The following is a 14,017-nucleotide window of genomic DNA, read 5'->3' as shown; positions in this document are numbered from 1 at the left end:
AAACTGCGATTATATTTACGTTTTTCAAATAGTGCAAAAATAGTAGAGAAAATAACCTTGAGATTTATAAATTAGTTTTATTTTCATCAAGTTATAAAATATTTTAAAATAGATATGGTTTTTCATAAGATAAATAATTATTTACTAAAATAACCCTTTTACATGTTGATTTATAACCCCAATTGACAATTTTTATATTTTTTTAATGTAGGAATTGATTTGATATCAATAAAATAAGAAATTTAAAATTTTCAAATATAATTAAAATTTAAAAAGCAGTAACACTAAAAATAAAAAAAATAAAAATATTAACTTTCATTTCATTAAAACACACTGGTAGAAAATATAGATATATACAAAAAAAAAATAGTTAAAAATATAAAGAGAATCAATATTTTATTTCTTTAATTTTTTAGTTTTTTGGTTTTAATTGTATTTAACATTTTGAAGTATTTTTTTATTTAATTATTTTTTTATTTTATTGTTGATGTTAACTAACGAGATTTTTATTCAATTTTATTGGCAAAATGGTAAGAATATGAATAGATGTATATAATACATGATACAAAACCACTATTAATCGGAATTATAAATATTTATTTATTATAAATAAAAAAATTATAATATATTTATTGGTAATATACTTTTATCAAATTAAAATGATAAAATATTATTTTTATTTTATTTAATATTATCAAGTAAAATTATATTTTAGAAAAATAATTATTTAATTATATATTTTTAAATTGATGAATATAAAACGGGATTATAAAAGTTGAGACACTCTTTTTATATTTCTTCAAATTAGTGAATTAAACCTACTTTTCCCTTTTAAATATGTTTTTATAAAAAACAAAGATGATTTATTTTATTTTTAAAAATTTCCCAACAAATTTAAGTGTCTTTTTTATAAAAAAAACTTTGATAAACTAGTATGAATGAATTTAAAATTTACTTTGGACTTGAAACACTATTTTTGTACTTAGTAGCTAAAAATTTTTATATCACAAATTGGGATATGATTTTATTTCCTTTCTAATCTGGGACAAAATGACGATAATGATTATGAATTTATTTGAAAAATGTTTTTAAAAACAATTTTGAAAAATAGTTTTATAGAATAAATACGTTTTGTACAATAAAAACCTATTTAGGAATTTAAAATGTTTTAAATTTATTTTCATATTTTTAAAAATATTTTATATATGTATCATTTTATTTTTACTCATTATTTATATTCATATAATTATTTTTAAAAATAATAATTAAAAAATAAGTGAAAATAACTAATATATGTTATCTGTCAAACAATTTTTATATATTTTTATTTTAAATAACAATTTTAAAAAAATAACTATTAAACAAAATCTATATAATTGAGATGACCTTTATTTTCGATTTTTTTTTACACAACTAGGGATTTTTCTCCTTTTTTTTATGCAAAAATTATTGAATGTTATATTTGGATTCAAACACTATATATTTTTTTTAATTCTTTGAGAATCTTTTTTCAATTAAGATTTGATTTATTTGTTTGATAGCGATGATGAAAGGTTGATGTTGATTTGGGCCCATAACACTCATGATCCAGCCCACAAAGGCCCCAATAATTTAAATCCAATTTCACACATTTTCACAAACTAGTCCTCACACATTTACAATATTACAACGAGGGGCTCGTAACGGATTAAAAAACAAGACAAAAAGTAGCCGCAGCATGAATGGCGTGGTAAACAACACCACCTCAATAGTACTGCCAAACACGCCACAAAAATGTAACGGCGCCATCTTTTAAACCCTCGAAGCCCTGGCCGGACACGTGGCGTGGGCCAAGTCCACGTGTCGTCAGATGGATAAAATTTTGTCGGGTGTGGGCATTGTGGTCGGGGGCCTGCAAGGCGGTCGTGGACGGCAGGCAGCGCGGGAGAAGTTTCACGGGAACGACAACAGCAGCCGTTTGCCTCGCGCGGTGGAGTTAACGGCGTTGGTTGCAGCGACGGAGCCGCCTTTTTCCATGAATGCCCCGGTATGTACCGAAGAGGCGTCGTTTTCGCTGGTGTAATTGTATCCTGTTGTTTTGTCGTTTTCTCTCCTCATTAATTAAAATAAAAAATACATAAAGATGGAAAATATGTTTTTTCCCATCAATTACAAAAATGCCATTATAATTTATTAATTTATTTCTAAAAAAAATAAAAAATAAAAGAAATTAGTTTGAAATGAGATGGTAACACAGCAGTACAAGTACAGCCCCAGGAGGGAGATGACCAGTCTAGCATCACAGACGCCCGTGACAGGGCCCCCACCTTCACCATCGTCAGATCAAGTCATCAAATGTGGGACCCACCGCATTACCTTTATTCGATTGGCCGGTCATTGGAAAATAGTCCCCCGAGTACGTACTCACACTCTACGCTTCTCCACCCTCTCCATTAAATAAATAAAATGTTAAAAAAATTGAAAAACATGAAAAAGATCGAGAGAAAATGGAAGGTGGCGGAGAAGACCAGATGTCTGAGATATAAATCATAGAAGATATCGTTTGGGAGGGAGGAAATTTTGCAAATATCGCCAGAGGGGAGGAAAGAGAAGCTTGGCATTGGGGAAGTTGACTCGTGTCAAAGGGTGGTTGTGTACGGTGTCCAACACTTACCCAACACCCTCTCATTCTTTGCAGCCGCAGCCTCTGCAGCTCTATGTGTGGGTGGTGTGTGTTGTGTGTGACATTGCTTCTTAAACGTTAAAGTTAAAGCACCAACCCCCAAGCTCCACTTTTTCAGAGGGAGATAAGAGAGGGAAGCACCGCTGGGCGCTGGTGTTGTGAACACAGTCGTGTTGAGAGCTTTTCTGGGTCATCCTTCATTTTCGTTTTTTTCTTTTTTCTTTTTGGTTTTTGAGAGTGTCGGTAGCGGTGGGGTGGATGCAGAGGCTGTTTTTGTATCTGGGGTTCTCTGTCTGTGGTATTCTGGGTTGGAGCTTTTGTGGGTTTCTCTTCATTTCAGCCGTTGCATTCTCGTCTGGGAGAGACAGGGAGAGATGGGTAGTGGTGGAGATGGTGAGAGGATGAGGGTTGATCTCGAGGGAGATGGGTTGCAGAGTAAAAACATCCAAGGTGACGTCTCGGTTCTTTTCCTTATAATATTTGTTTATATATTTTTTTTTCCTTATTCTATATGTTTTCATGTATGGTTCTCTGCATGAACTTATGAAGGGGAACTCAGGAAGACTCGTATTAATGGCTGAAATTTCATATTTTGTTATTTTCATTTCATTTAAAAAAATATTTCAATGGAAATGTCTTGCATGACCATGTCTCTGATTTTGTTTTTCACTAGCTTGGAGGTTTTTTTCCCTCTCTCTTTCTCTCTCTAAAACTAGTTGTCGTGGGATAATCATGGAATATTGAGGGGAAAATGCTTCCTTATATGTGGTCAAAAGTTCCATTATGATCTGTCTTTCTCTAGAATACTAATTGGATTGTTTTATGTACCTTCTATTCTTCAACTTGTGATTTCTGTCAAAATGGCTACGGTTGACATGTCCATGAAATTTCTGATGGCTACATGCTTTAGATTTAAGACTTTTAGTATAAACTGTAAATCCATATTTCTGGTTGGTATTCTGTATTTCTTTTAAATAATCTGTTCATCTGTTTCTTAATCTCTGATCAAACGGGTTCCAAAAATGTGTGTAGCATGATTACTTTCTTATTACTTGCCGGGTTAAGATGTTAATGTTAATATGTTGTGACCTTAGATGAAAATGATGATCTGTATACTGAACTATGGCTTGGATGTGCTGGGCCTCTTGTCAACATTCTGCGTGCCGGCCAGAAGGTTGTCTACTTCCCTCAAGGTCACATAGAACAGGTTCTGCTCTCCCGTCCATCTACATTTCTGAGGTCAAGTAATTTTTGTGCTTTGGGATTAAAATGATGCCAAGTCTAATAGAGAATTGGGTGTTTCCTTGGGAATGAAACTATACATGGTGTTTTTCTTCTATAGTATTTGAGGGCACATATCCATTAATTTACAATGGGGAGTCACTGGGAGACAAACAAAAGGAATCTTTCCAAAAGTTGGAGCAATTCCCTGAAAAAGTGAGATTTTTTTTTTTTTTAAAAAAAGGTTTAATGATCTCATACTTTGGGATCCCATTGGTAATTCTAAAAAAAGACTTACTTGCTGCGTGCACAAAATTGATCCATTTCAAATGCTATTTAGATCTAAATGGTTTGGTTTTGTTTCTGATTCACCCCAGTGTAGTACGTGCCAGGAAGAATATGAATGTTTTTGTAATTTTCTTATGAGTGGAAAAAATTGCCAGTTTTCTTACTGATGTGAATCCATATATGGCTATTTGAATTTGGTATAGGTTGAGGCCTATACAAACCAGGATGGCCAAATGGAAATGCCAATCTACAATTTACCTTCTAAGATTTTCTGCAAAGTTGTTTACGTTCAGCTAAAGGTACCTCACATCTCTCTGCAGGCATGTTTTTAGATTGGAATTTATAGATGGCAAAACTGTCGAGGCGTGTATGTATATTTTTTACCTATTTTTGGATGGCTTTCTTGTTTGTCAATATGGTATTTCAGGCTGAAGCTTGTACAGATGAGGTGTTTGCGCAAGTTACTTTGCTTCCAGAGGCAAAGGTTCGCTACTGTGACGTTTATATTCTTACTAATTAACTAGTTTGTGCATGAAAGTCTTCTGAAACTGGAAAATGAAATTGTGTATTGCAACTCATTTGATGATGCTATTTCAGAATTTATATAATTAACCTCAATTGTATTCCTTATAGTTATCATTTTCGGATTTTGGTGATTGTGGAAGTTTGCATGGCAAACTTGTGCCTTTACAAATTGAAGTTTAGTCCTTTTGTTTCCATTTGATCTTTAAATGCTTCTCTAGTTCATACTGTAAGTTTAATGCTCTTGCCCTTGACAGCAAGAGTGGCAAAGTCCAGATCATGGAAATTCTCAGTTTTTCCCTCGAAGAACTCATTCATACTCCTTTAGCAAGACTCTCACTCCGTCTGATACAAACACACATGGTGGGTTCTCTGTTCCGAAGCGACATGCTGATGAATGTCTTCCACCTCTGGTCAGTATCCTTGCAATGATTTCTTTTTAAATAGCCCTCTTAAAAATCTCAAGAGACTTTTACCTAGTGGATTCAAGCTTCTCTTATTGCTTTAGCAAACTGTATAGATTCATAGACTTTGGCGGATACGATAATCTTTACTCACAAGTAACATGAGTTATTTGTTAAAATAAGGACAAATAAAAATAATAGGGGAGATTCTTTACAATATGTAGGTGTTTGTACTTTCAAAATCTTAGTATAAAACTCTCTCCCTTGTGGATCCACCTTTATGTCATGTAAGCTTATAGTAAATGATCTAGATAAGGAGCCAAATTTACATATTGTGGATGTTATTGCAGGACATGACCCAGCAACCCCCAGTACAGGAACTGATTGCAAAGGACTTGCATGGGACTGAATGGCGCTTTCGCCATATATTTCGAGGTATCTTCAATATACTTCACAGTCATTAAAAATTTGGACTCAAAAACAAAAAGGAAAAAGAACATTTTAAGCATTACTACTAGTCTGTCATTGCATCTCATGGATGAAGGGGATTTTGTTTTGAATCAACCTGTTGTGTTTGAGATGACGTTTAACTAAACAAGTTGGTGGAGTAACAGCAAGACAACATCATAACTGCCATGATAAATTAGAAATGCAGTTGTTTTTTGGATCCTTAAAGCACCATTTCTTTAAGTGAGTACTAAAAAAAAAACATTCTCATTTTGATGACAACAAAGTCAGGAGGACCTACTTCAAGTCTCGTTTAGAGCATGTCAGACCAACATCCAGGAGCCCCGCTAGTGTATTAATAATGCCCTGCTAGTGTATTAATAATGCATATGTCATTACTTACTGTCAACCATTTCTTACTCATGCAATTTTTTTCCCTCGACCTCCTGTCTCTAATTGTTCTGGACCCCATCTTATTTCTTACCTGCATGTTTTCCCCTAATAAATGCAGGTCAGCCAAAGCGGCACTTGCTTACTAGTGGTTGGAGTCAATTTGTGACTTCAAAGAAGCTTGTTGCTGGAGATGCCTGCATTTTCCTTAGGTTTTCTCTTCCTCCCTATGTGTTTTTTTGTGTAGTTGTACTGTACCTTTTCTCTTTTATTCAAAGCATTATGTGAACTATGTGTATGTCATATTTGATATTTACAATTAGACTTTGGATTCATAGCAAAAGTTTGTAATAACCAGCTGCCAGTTGTTTATGTAATATATTGATCTTTTGAATGAATGGAAGAGTGAATGATTAACTGATGATAATAATAATAATAATATTTTTGGTTTTTAGGGGAGCAAATGGTGAACTTCGTGTTGGGGTCCGGAGAGCTACAAGATTACAAAACAATGTATCAGCATCAGTACTATCCGGCCACAGCATGCAACATGGCATACTTGCAAGTGCCTTCCATGCCATTTCTACGGGAACCATGTTTACTGTATATTTCCGTCCTTGGTAAGCTATTACCATGTTATAAATAGTAACGATCAAATTGACTCCAGTTAGTCTTTTTGGTACTTATAGCAGTTTCTCCATGCACAACAAGCATTAGAATAGTTCTGATCTAGGAAGTCATTTACATATCTTTTCTGCAGGACTAGTCCTGAATTTATTATTCCTTATGACCAATACATAAAATCTGCTGAAAACAATTACTCAGTTGGAACAAGATTCAGAATGCTGTTTGAAGGTGAAGAATGTTCACAGCAAAGGTAAGCCTTCATGGATCTATTTGGTTAATGCATGATTTATTTCTTCTGTAATTCTTGCATTTGCTGACTGTGCAATGGCATAATGCTGTTGTATGAGTAAATGGTCCAAATTGCAGTGAGTCATGCTATGATCATTGAATGCAAAAAACAAAGGTAAGTAGAAGTAAAAAGAAAAAAAAAAGAGGCATTTCTTGTGTCTTGTTTCTTAACTGAATTTTATTCATTGTATCAACCAGATGTGCAGGTACTATAGTTGGCATTGAAGATGTTGATGCCATTAGGTGGCCCAATTCAGAATGGAGACGTTTCAAGGTAAATAGCTTTATTTTCTGTAGTTAAATGTTGTTGTTCTTGGCGTGTGTAGTTGATTATCTACTTCTTTATTTTAGGTGCAATGGGATACATCAGATATTACTCCATGTCCTGAAAGGGTGGCTGCATGGAACATTGAGCCAATAGAATTCATTAAGAAGAAGCATACTTCTATTCTACCCCAACTAAAGAGGGCACGCCCAACTGATCCACTGTGTCCTGCTATTCCTATATTGGTTGGGGATGGTCAGTACTCTTTATCTATCTTATACTTTGGACCACAACTCCTTAAGAAAATAAGTCTTCTTAGGTCTCCATATTTATATTGTGTATCTCTCGTGAATGAACCAATTGGATGATTTTTACCTATTCTCAATGCTTATTGCAAAATTCAGTTGAGCACACTAAAATTCAATCAGGGGTCTTGCAAGGTCAAGAAAACGACGATATAGGTGCTCACAAGCCAGATACATCAAAACTGCCATCATTGCTGGTTGTTCCTCCACCAAATTCCGATTGGGGTCCTCAGCACTTCCCAATGCATGACCCATTCTATCAATGTCCTGGCAAAACAATATTGTTCCAGGGTGAAAACCCTCTGAGTTCTGGGATTGCTAATGGCTGCTCCCTAACATTTACCTATTGTGGAGCCTGTGATAATGTTGGAGGGAGCAGAAACTTGTCTTTTGCAAACCTCGACTCCAGCAATTGTGAGTTCCAGGATTGGAGGGCTCTAGAGCCAAAGGGCAATGAAGCTTCATTTGCCCAACAGAACCGCATTGACAAATTCAAGCTTTTTGGTGTAAATTTAATTAATAGTCCAGCGGAGCTCCCTTCACCACAAGTTGCCAGTTCCAGTGAGCTGCAAAGTCCTTGTTCCATTCCTCCAACATCTCAGTCAAGCATTTCTGAATCTATCCAAGCTTCAGAGCCATCTAAGAGTGTTTCTGGTGACCTTTCAGACAAACAGTGCAAGAACTGTTGCTCGGTCATGGTCAGGAGCTGCACAAAGGTAGTTTAGAATCACTGCTAAGTGAGTTACGGTCAGCAACTTCAAAGAATTTGATATAAAACCATTTCCAAGAGATTGGGTGGATTGTTTCTCTTCATAACGATTGATGGACTGTTTGCTAATGGAAAAGCTAATCTTAAGACATATATCCGGGTTCTCTTTCAGGTACTCAAGTATGGAACTGCCCTTGGAAGATCAATTGATCTTGCACGCTTTGACGGGTATGATGAGCTCATCATCGAGCTTGACCAGATGTTTGATTTCGGAGGAAGTTTGATGGATGGCAGCTGCAGGTGGCATGTAACATACACAGATGATGAGGGTGACATGATGCTGCTCGGAGATTACCCATGGCAGTTCAGTACCAATTCAAACACAACAATTCTGAACATATTTCTTGATGTATCAATGCTTGAACACTCCTGCTAACTTGGTGATGTTATTATTGTTATAAATGCAGGGAATTCCGGTCTATGGTGCAGAGGATCTTCATATGTCCAAAGGAAGAGACTGAGAGACTGAATTCAGCTACACCCTCATGATCACTGCTTTCTGCTTTCATCTTCTGTTTCATATATATTTTTCTTTTACATACAATATGTGTGATCTTGTTTGAGTTTGTGGTCTCTTTGTTGAGAGCTTGAACAGCTATGTTGTTGTGTTTCTTCTTTGTAAACGGCAAATTTCTAAATTATGTTTGGGAAATGGGTTGATTTTTTGTTTCCATTTCAATGATTTCATAAGCATGATGTGTCATGTAGGCATATGTGATATTTGAAATTTTCTCTTATCTGTTTGAATTCGGGGTTGTTTTGAAGTCAAATTCTCCTAAAATTTGATAAAAAAAAATTATCATGTTTCTTAGGAGATCATCCAATAAGTCATTTTCTTTTTATTTTTCTTTTGTGATACCGTTGAAATAATAAACGATGTCGTTTTCGTGGTTTGTGACAGTAAAGGTAAAACGACATCGCTTTATTTGTGCTGTGTTGGACCCTTATCCAAAACATTGCATGAGTCCAACGGATAATATCTAAATCTGAATTTTCCGTTCGCTTTCCCGCCATTACCTATTTTCCCACTCAACTTTCTCGAGAAAATCACGAAAGAACCCTTTTTTTTTTTTTTATTAAAAAAAAAAAAGCAATTCAAAATTCCAAGCCATGCTGTCTTCACTATTTTTTCACACAAGAACAACAATCCCAAATTCCAACGATCTTCAATTCTCAAAGCTTCATAGTGCCCTTACAATTGGGACATCAGCCCTTAATTTTAAGGTCAATTCTCAGCCAACACCCCCTCTGAAAGGTCATCTCCGAAACCGATCCGTCCCAAGATCTCAGTCTTCTTCAGACCCACAAAGCTACGAAGAAGGAGATGAAGAAACCCTAGTTCAAGACTTGAGGGTGCCAGACCATTGGTTGAATCCTTCCAAGGCCTTGGAGGTATAATTCTAGTTCTATGGATGTTTTAATCTTGAGAATTCATAAGGTAATTCTATGTAATCGAACAATTCTTGTTGGAGTTCTTTGAGCTTATGGATATCAAGTGATGATATTGAAACCCCTTATGGATAGAATCATTTGTATATGGGAAATGCCGAAATGTAGAGGAGAATTGGGTTTCTGGTTCAGTTTCATCCGGCAATTTTAGAACGTGAAGATATATTGTGAATTGAGCTGTGGGGGTTTGTAATTTGGGTTGATTTCCTTTTGATCAGTCTCCTAATACAATACTTTCTGCAAAATTGTGTCCTTTCACCTGAACGGGAAAGGGGTTCCAACTCAATATTGCTTCTACTTTTCCATCATGTGAGCTGTCGGAATTACAGCTCCAGATAGCATAGATATTGTCCATCTTGTTCCAAAGTGCCTTCATGGCTTTAAAGTACGTTTCCCATATTTGGTGTGTGATATCACAATTGATAGGAATGTGAACAAACAAGCTGAAATGGCTGAATCCTAGCCTTAGAGTTCAGGCTGTCACACGCCTGGTTTCCATTTGAACTGCTTGATTTTTTTTTAGTATTCAAATTGTTGGGAAGTGTCGCAAATTCTAAAATATTTTATAAGTCGATATATGATTATAGTATTAGACTTTCTAAAGAAAGTTGTTGAAAATATCTCTATAAATATTATAGGTTATGAGGGGAAAAAGTCATGAGATGGAGATGGGCCTACAGAGAATATACTAGGTGAATAGAGATATGAGGGAGAATGAGATATCCGGTGGAACGAGGGAGGGGATATCTCGGTTGTATCCGATTCTATCATTTGTAATATTCTCTATTGTTTAGTGGAAAGATTTTCTTTCATCCGTGTATGTAGGCATGATTGGTCGAATCACGTTAAAACCTTGTGTACCGTATGTGTGATTGTTTTATCTTTGTGTTCTTGATCTAAGACTCTTGGTATCAAAGCTTCCGCTAACACAACACAAATCTTTTTGTTCCATTCCTGTATGTGTTTATGAGGAAACTTGAGTTCTATGAACCTCATTTATAGTTTTTATTCTGTACCTGCAATGAACTATGTGATTTCTACCATTGGTGGCAGGAATCAGAGTGGCTTAGAGTTACTCTGCATAAGTGGTTGGATGATGAGTACTGTCCTGAGGCAACCAACATTGAAATCAGCAGGGTTGCTGCCAACTCATACTACAGAAGTTTAGTAGAGAAACAAACTGATCTGGGTGAGATTCTGTTGAAGATGGCCAGAGAATTGGAATCCATTTCCTATCAAGAAAGCTTCCATGGAGCTTTCTCATCAGCAAATGCAGCAGTTGATCTAATTGCCCAACGGATTGAACAGGATTAGTTGTTTGACTAAGTAAGCCTAAAGCTCCTCTGATATTTAACTGGAGAGACTTTTCTTTTCTTTTTCTGATTCTGGTATCTTTTTTATTGTTGGTTCTCTTTATGTGCAATAACTGTACTGTCCTTTGTGAACACTAAGAATTCAATGCTCTTTGTAACTTCTATTTTTTTATGATAAGAAAATTACTAACGCTTGAAATTTTTTAGTAAAATTAGTCCATTTTGCTGGAGAACTTAGGAGTGATTTGGGCTCACCCTCACATGGAGAGCAAACACAAACAAAGAACTGCAAATTGGGGGAAAGGAGAAACAAATTGGGAAATGAACATGCAAATTGTGGAGAGGTGACTCGAATCCATGACCTCATGTCAAACCAAGTTCTAATAGCATGTTGAATTATGAATTTTCTTAAAAGCTTAAGCTTATAAAATTTGGGCTCATAATGCATATCATGCTCCTTAACATATCTCACTCAGGTGTCAGATGGCTCTTACTTCTTCCCCATATCTCAGGAATGTCTCACTCAATTGGTGTCTCAATCAATGTCAAGGATGTTTTTTTGCCTTTCATCATATCTCTGTCCACTCAATATAGTTTTTAGATGTTCATCTTCTTCTCAAAACTTTTCCCCTCCATAACAGTTATGTTTGGAAGCCATATATCTCCACATACGCTAAGGTCTGGAAACATTTTTAACTTTTAACTCAAAACCAAACCTGGATTCTATTCAACCTTGTCATGTCCATATCTCCTCATATATCCAATTAAGAATTTGACAAAATGTGTATAATGTACAAATCAATTGAATATGATGAGGTATGGAGATTCGGACATTGAACATTGGTCAATCAGTCAATTAAAGCTTTTATGTTTTAACACAAAAAAAAATCATATTTACTTTCTGTAAATGATGTTCTTGGAATCTGATAATGACATATATATAAGCTTCTTAAATTGTTGTGTTTTGTTTATCAGTCCTTAGGAGTTTTAAACTATTATAACAAGGACCACAGACTGGAAGCAACCAGGAGGCACCGAGAGGTACTGATTTATATTGCAATAGTAAGAGTATTTTCTTCACTACTTGAAACTCTACTATTATGCATGTTCTTTGATTTCTGTTATCAATATGGAGTAAAGAGAAAAACAAGTCACCAATGGGGAAGTATCTTATATTGCAACTATTAGGGTGAAAACATTTATGTTGATTGGAGTAGAAGTGGTTAAATAATATCTACACAGTTGGAAGCGGATTTTTATAGTAATGGTTAACTCTCATCTTTTAAATGACACGAAGAAATTTATAATTTGTATACCGATTGTGTCCATTCATTTGAGAGCAAAGTGTCACCCTCACTTGTTCTTTTATAAAGAACAAGAAGCTTTTGGACACATCTCTACAAATAGACAAGCGTAAAGAATTCTAGAGAAGTTTAAAAACATCCAAACATCTCTGTACATAGATGTGAGAAGATAGAGTAGTGTGGAGATTTTTAAAAAGTTCCACTACTTTTCTTGTACATAGAATGAATTTGTATAAGAAATTCTAAAGACTTGTAGAGATGTAAGTAACTCTTCCTGAGAGTTTCCTTAGTGCTTATAAATAGATGATGATCTTATTTGATTAAGGGACTAAACACGTAGTATAATTGTGCAATATAAGTTTCATTCGTCCAAACTCTCTTAAGTAATATTCTTTAAATGATTTGTACAACATAGATAAAAGAAAAAATAATAGAGTGAACTAATATCTATGGTAGAATACTTTAATATTATGCTTTAGTGCTTCAACTTTAATATTTTTAAATTTTCATTGCATTTCAATATCGTGTCTAAAATTTTTCAATGTAACATATGGTAATACTTGTTTGAATAGATCTATTTGTATTTGTTGAACATTAATTCTACTATGGTAAATACATATGGAATCTACCTTTATAAGGTTGTAAAAGATGAGCTATCATTTGTATTCAAAAGAAATTGTCTTATATTTATTAAAAAAATTATAATATCATATAAGAATGATGACTTTGGCTTAATGATGACTTCAGCTTCCAATTAATTGGCTACTAATCACAATCTTCTGTAATCAAGTGTTCAATAGCATTTTGTCAAGTGATATCCACAACATTTCTTATTAGAAGATCTCGTAATTAAATTTAAAACCAAATTAAAAACTAACTATGTAAAAGCATAATTATTGGCTTTCAATACATATTTTTATTTATCTTTTTCTATCTTCATATTTTCCTATATCTCATTCTTCTATCAGTTTTTCAAATTGAGATATTTATAGCCGTATTTCAATTCTTTTTGGATAATTAAAATTACAAGGTAAAACTCAAAGAACCATGTTTTAGAAAATCTTAGCCAAACATAAAACTCATCTCTTAGGTACACTTATCTTCCTTTCTTTCTTATATATATATATATATATATATTCATTTTTTATGAATTATCATCTAACATTATTTATGTAAATAATTTTTAAGACTTAATTTATTAATTTTTAAATAGTGTAATCTTCTTAATTTTAATGTATTCTTAGAAAATTTTATTTTGTAAAATGTTAATAGTAAGTGTTATAAAAATTTCAAATTATGAATATAAATAATATTAAATTGTATGTTATCTTCTTTAGTCGATAATTATAATGGTTACTTATCTCATAAGATATCTTTTTTTCTTCCATCATCATTTTAATATTTAAACTTCTATTTAATTATATATTCAATAAAAACTATCAAATTTTAATTTTAAGTGTATTTTTTAATATTTAAACTTCTATTTAATTATATATTCAAAAAAATTTATTCGATTTTCAATGATAAAAGATTAAAAAAAATGACGTATTTTAATGAGTATTGATTGTTATGTTTGGTGTTGAAGTACCACTTTGCAAAGCAAGGAATTTTTTTTTTCTTTTTTTTTTCTCTAGTCAATAATTAAAGTTAAAAGAACAAAATGCTATCTAAATAAACCAATATCTTCAAGTGAGAATATAAGAAAGAAAATAAACAAGTATTTATTCAAATAAATAATCACTTAAGCTTGGGAATTATTTTTG

The 14,017-nt window shown here is 33.7% G+C and overlaps 2 protein-coding genes across 6 annotated transcripts; both read left to right on the top strand.

The window, feature by feature from the left end:
• Nucleotides 1–2,408: 2,408 nt before the first annotated feature.
• Nucleotides 2,409–9,319, top strand: LOC100246055 (auxin response factor 2A). Of its 4 annotated transcripts, none has more exons than XM_019220882.2 (14): nucleotides 2,409–3,112; nucleotides 3,757–3,869; nucleotides 4,375–4,470; nucleotides 4,599–4,655; nucleotides 4,951–5,106; nucleotides 5,448–5,532; nucleotides 6,056–6,146; nucleotides 6,390–6,554; nucleotides 6,695–6,811; nucleotides 7,048–7,123; nucleotides 7,201–7,369; nucleotides 7,555–8,135; nucleotides 8,301–8,491; nucleotides 8,596–9,319. In XM_019220882.2, exons 1-14 carry the CDS (start codon nucleotides 3,037–3,039, stop codon nucleotides 8,675–8,677), a joined length of 2,055 nt encoding a protein of 684 aa, XP_019076427.1. In that variant the 5' UTR covers nucleotides 2,409–3,036; the 3' UTR covers nucleotides 8,678–9,319. The 4 variants fall into 4 exon arrangements, with proteins under 4 accessions (XP_019076427.1, XP_019076425.1, XP_019076426.1 ...); XM_019220880.2 differs by having other exon boundaries at nucleotides 7,519–8,135; XM_019220881.2 differs by having other exon boundaries at nucleotides 2,410–3,112; nucleotides 7,543–8,135.
• Nucleotides 9,297–12,922, top strand: LOC100240762 (uncharacterized). Of its 2 annotated transcripts, XM_010653776.3 has the most exons (3): nucleotides 9,297–9,580; nucleotides 10,691–10,963; nucleotides 11,926–12,922. In XM_010653776.3, the coding sequence occupies exons 1-2, from the start codon at nucleotides 9,299–9,301 to the stop codon at nucleotides 10,949–10,951; spliced, it is 543 nt and encodes a 180-aa protein (XP_010652078.1). In that variant the 5' UTR covers nucleotides 9,297–9,298; the 3' UTR covers nucleotides 10,952–10,963; nucleotides 11,926–12,922. The 2 variants fall into 2 exon arrangements, with proteins under 2 accessions (XP_010652078.1, XP_002270167.1); XM_002270131.5 differs by lacking the exon at nucleotides 11,926–12,922 and having other exon boundaries at nucleotides 10,691–11,144.
• The last annotated feature ends 1,095 nt before the right edge of the window (nucleotides 12,923–14,017 follow it).

This window comes from Vitis vinifera, chromosome 7 (assembly GCF_030704535.1).
Source record: "Vitis vinifera cultivar Pinot Noir 40024 chromosome 7, ASM3070453v1".
NCBI lineage: Eukaryota > Viridiplantae > Streptophyta > Magnoliopsida > Vitales > Vitaceae > Vitis > Vitis vinifera.
Note: the sequence above shows the minus strand (reverse complement) of the source record. Positions and strands in the feature narration are given on the sequence as shown.

Bases quoted from the DNA above. Each gene is read 5' to 3' on its own strand.
- LOC100246055 (XM_019220880.2), top strand. From the start codon at position 3,037: ATGGGTAGTGGTGGAGATGGTGAGAGGATGAGGGTTGATCTCGAGGGA. The intron at 4,656-4,950 runs GTTCGCTACTGT...TGCCCTTGACAG, and splicing joins CTTTGCTTCCAGAGGCAAAG to CAAGAGTGGCAAAGTCCAGA. The intron at 7,370-7,518 runs GTCAGTACTCTT...TGCAAAATTCAG, and splicing joins TCCTATATTGGTTGGGGATG to TTGAGCACACTAAAATTCAA.
- LOC100240762 (XM_010653776.3), top strand. From the start codon at position 9,299: ATGCTGTCTTCACTATTTTTTCACACAAGAACAACAATCCCAAATTCC. The intron at 9,581-10,690 runs GTATAATTCTAG...CATTGGTGGCAG, and splicing joins ATCCTTCCAAGGCCTTGGAG to GAATCAGAGTGGCTTAGAGT.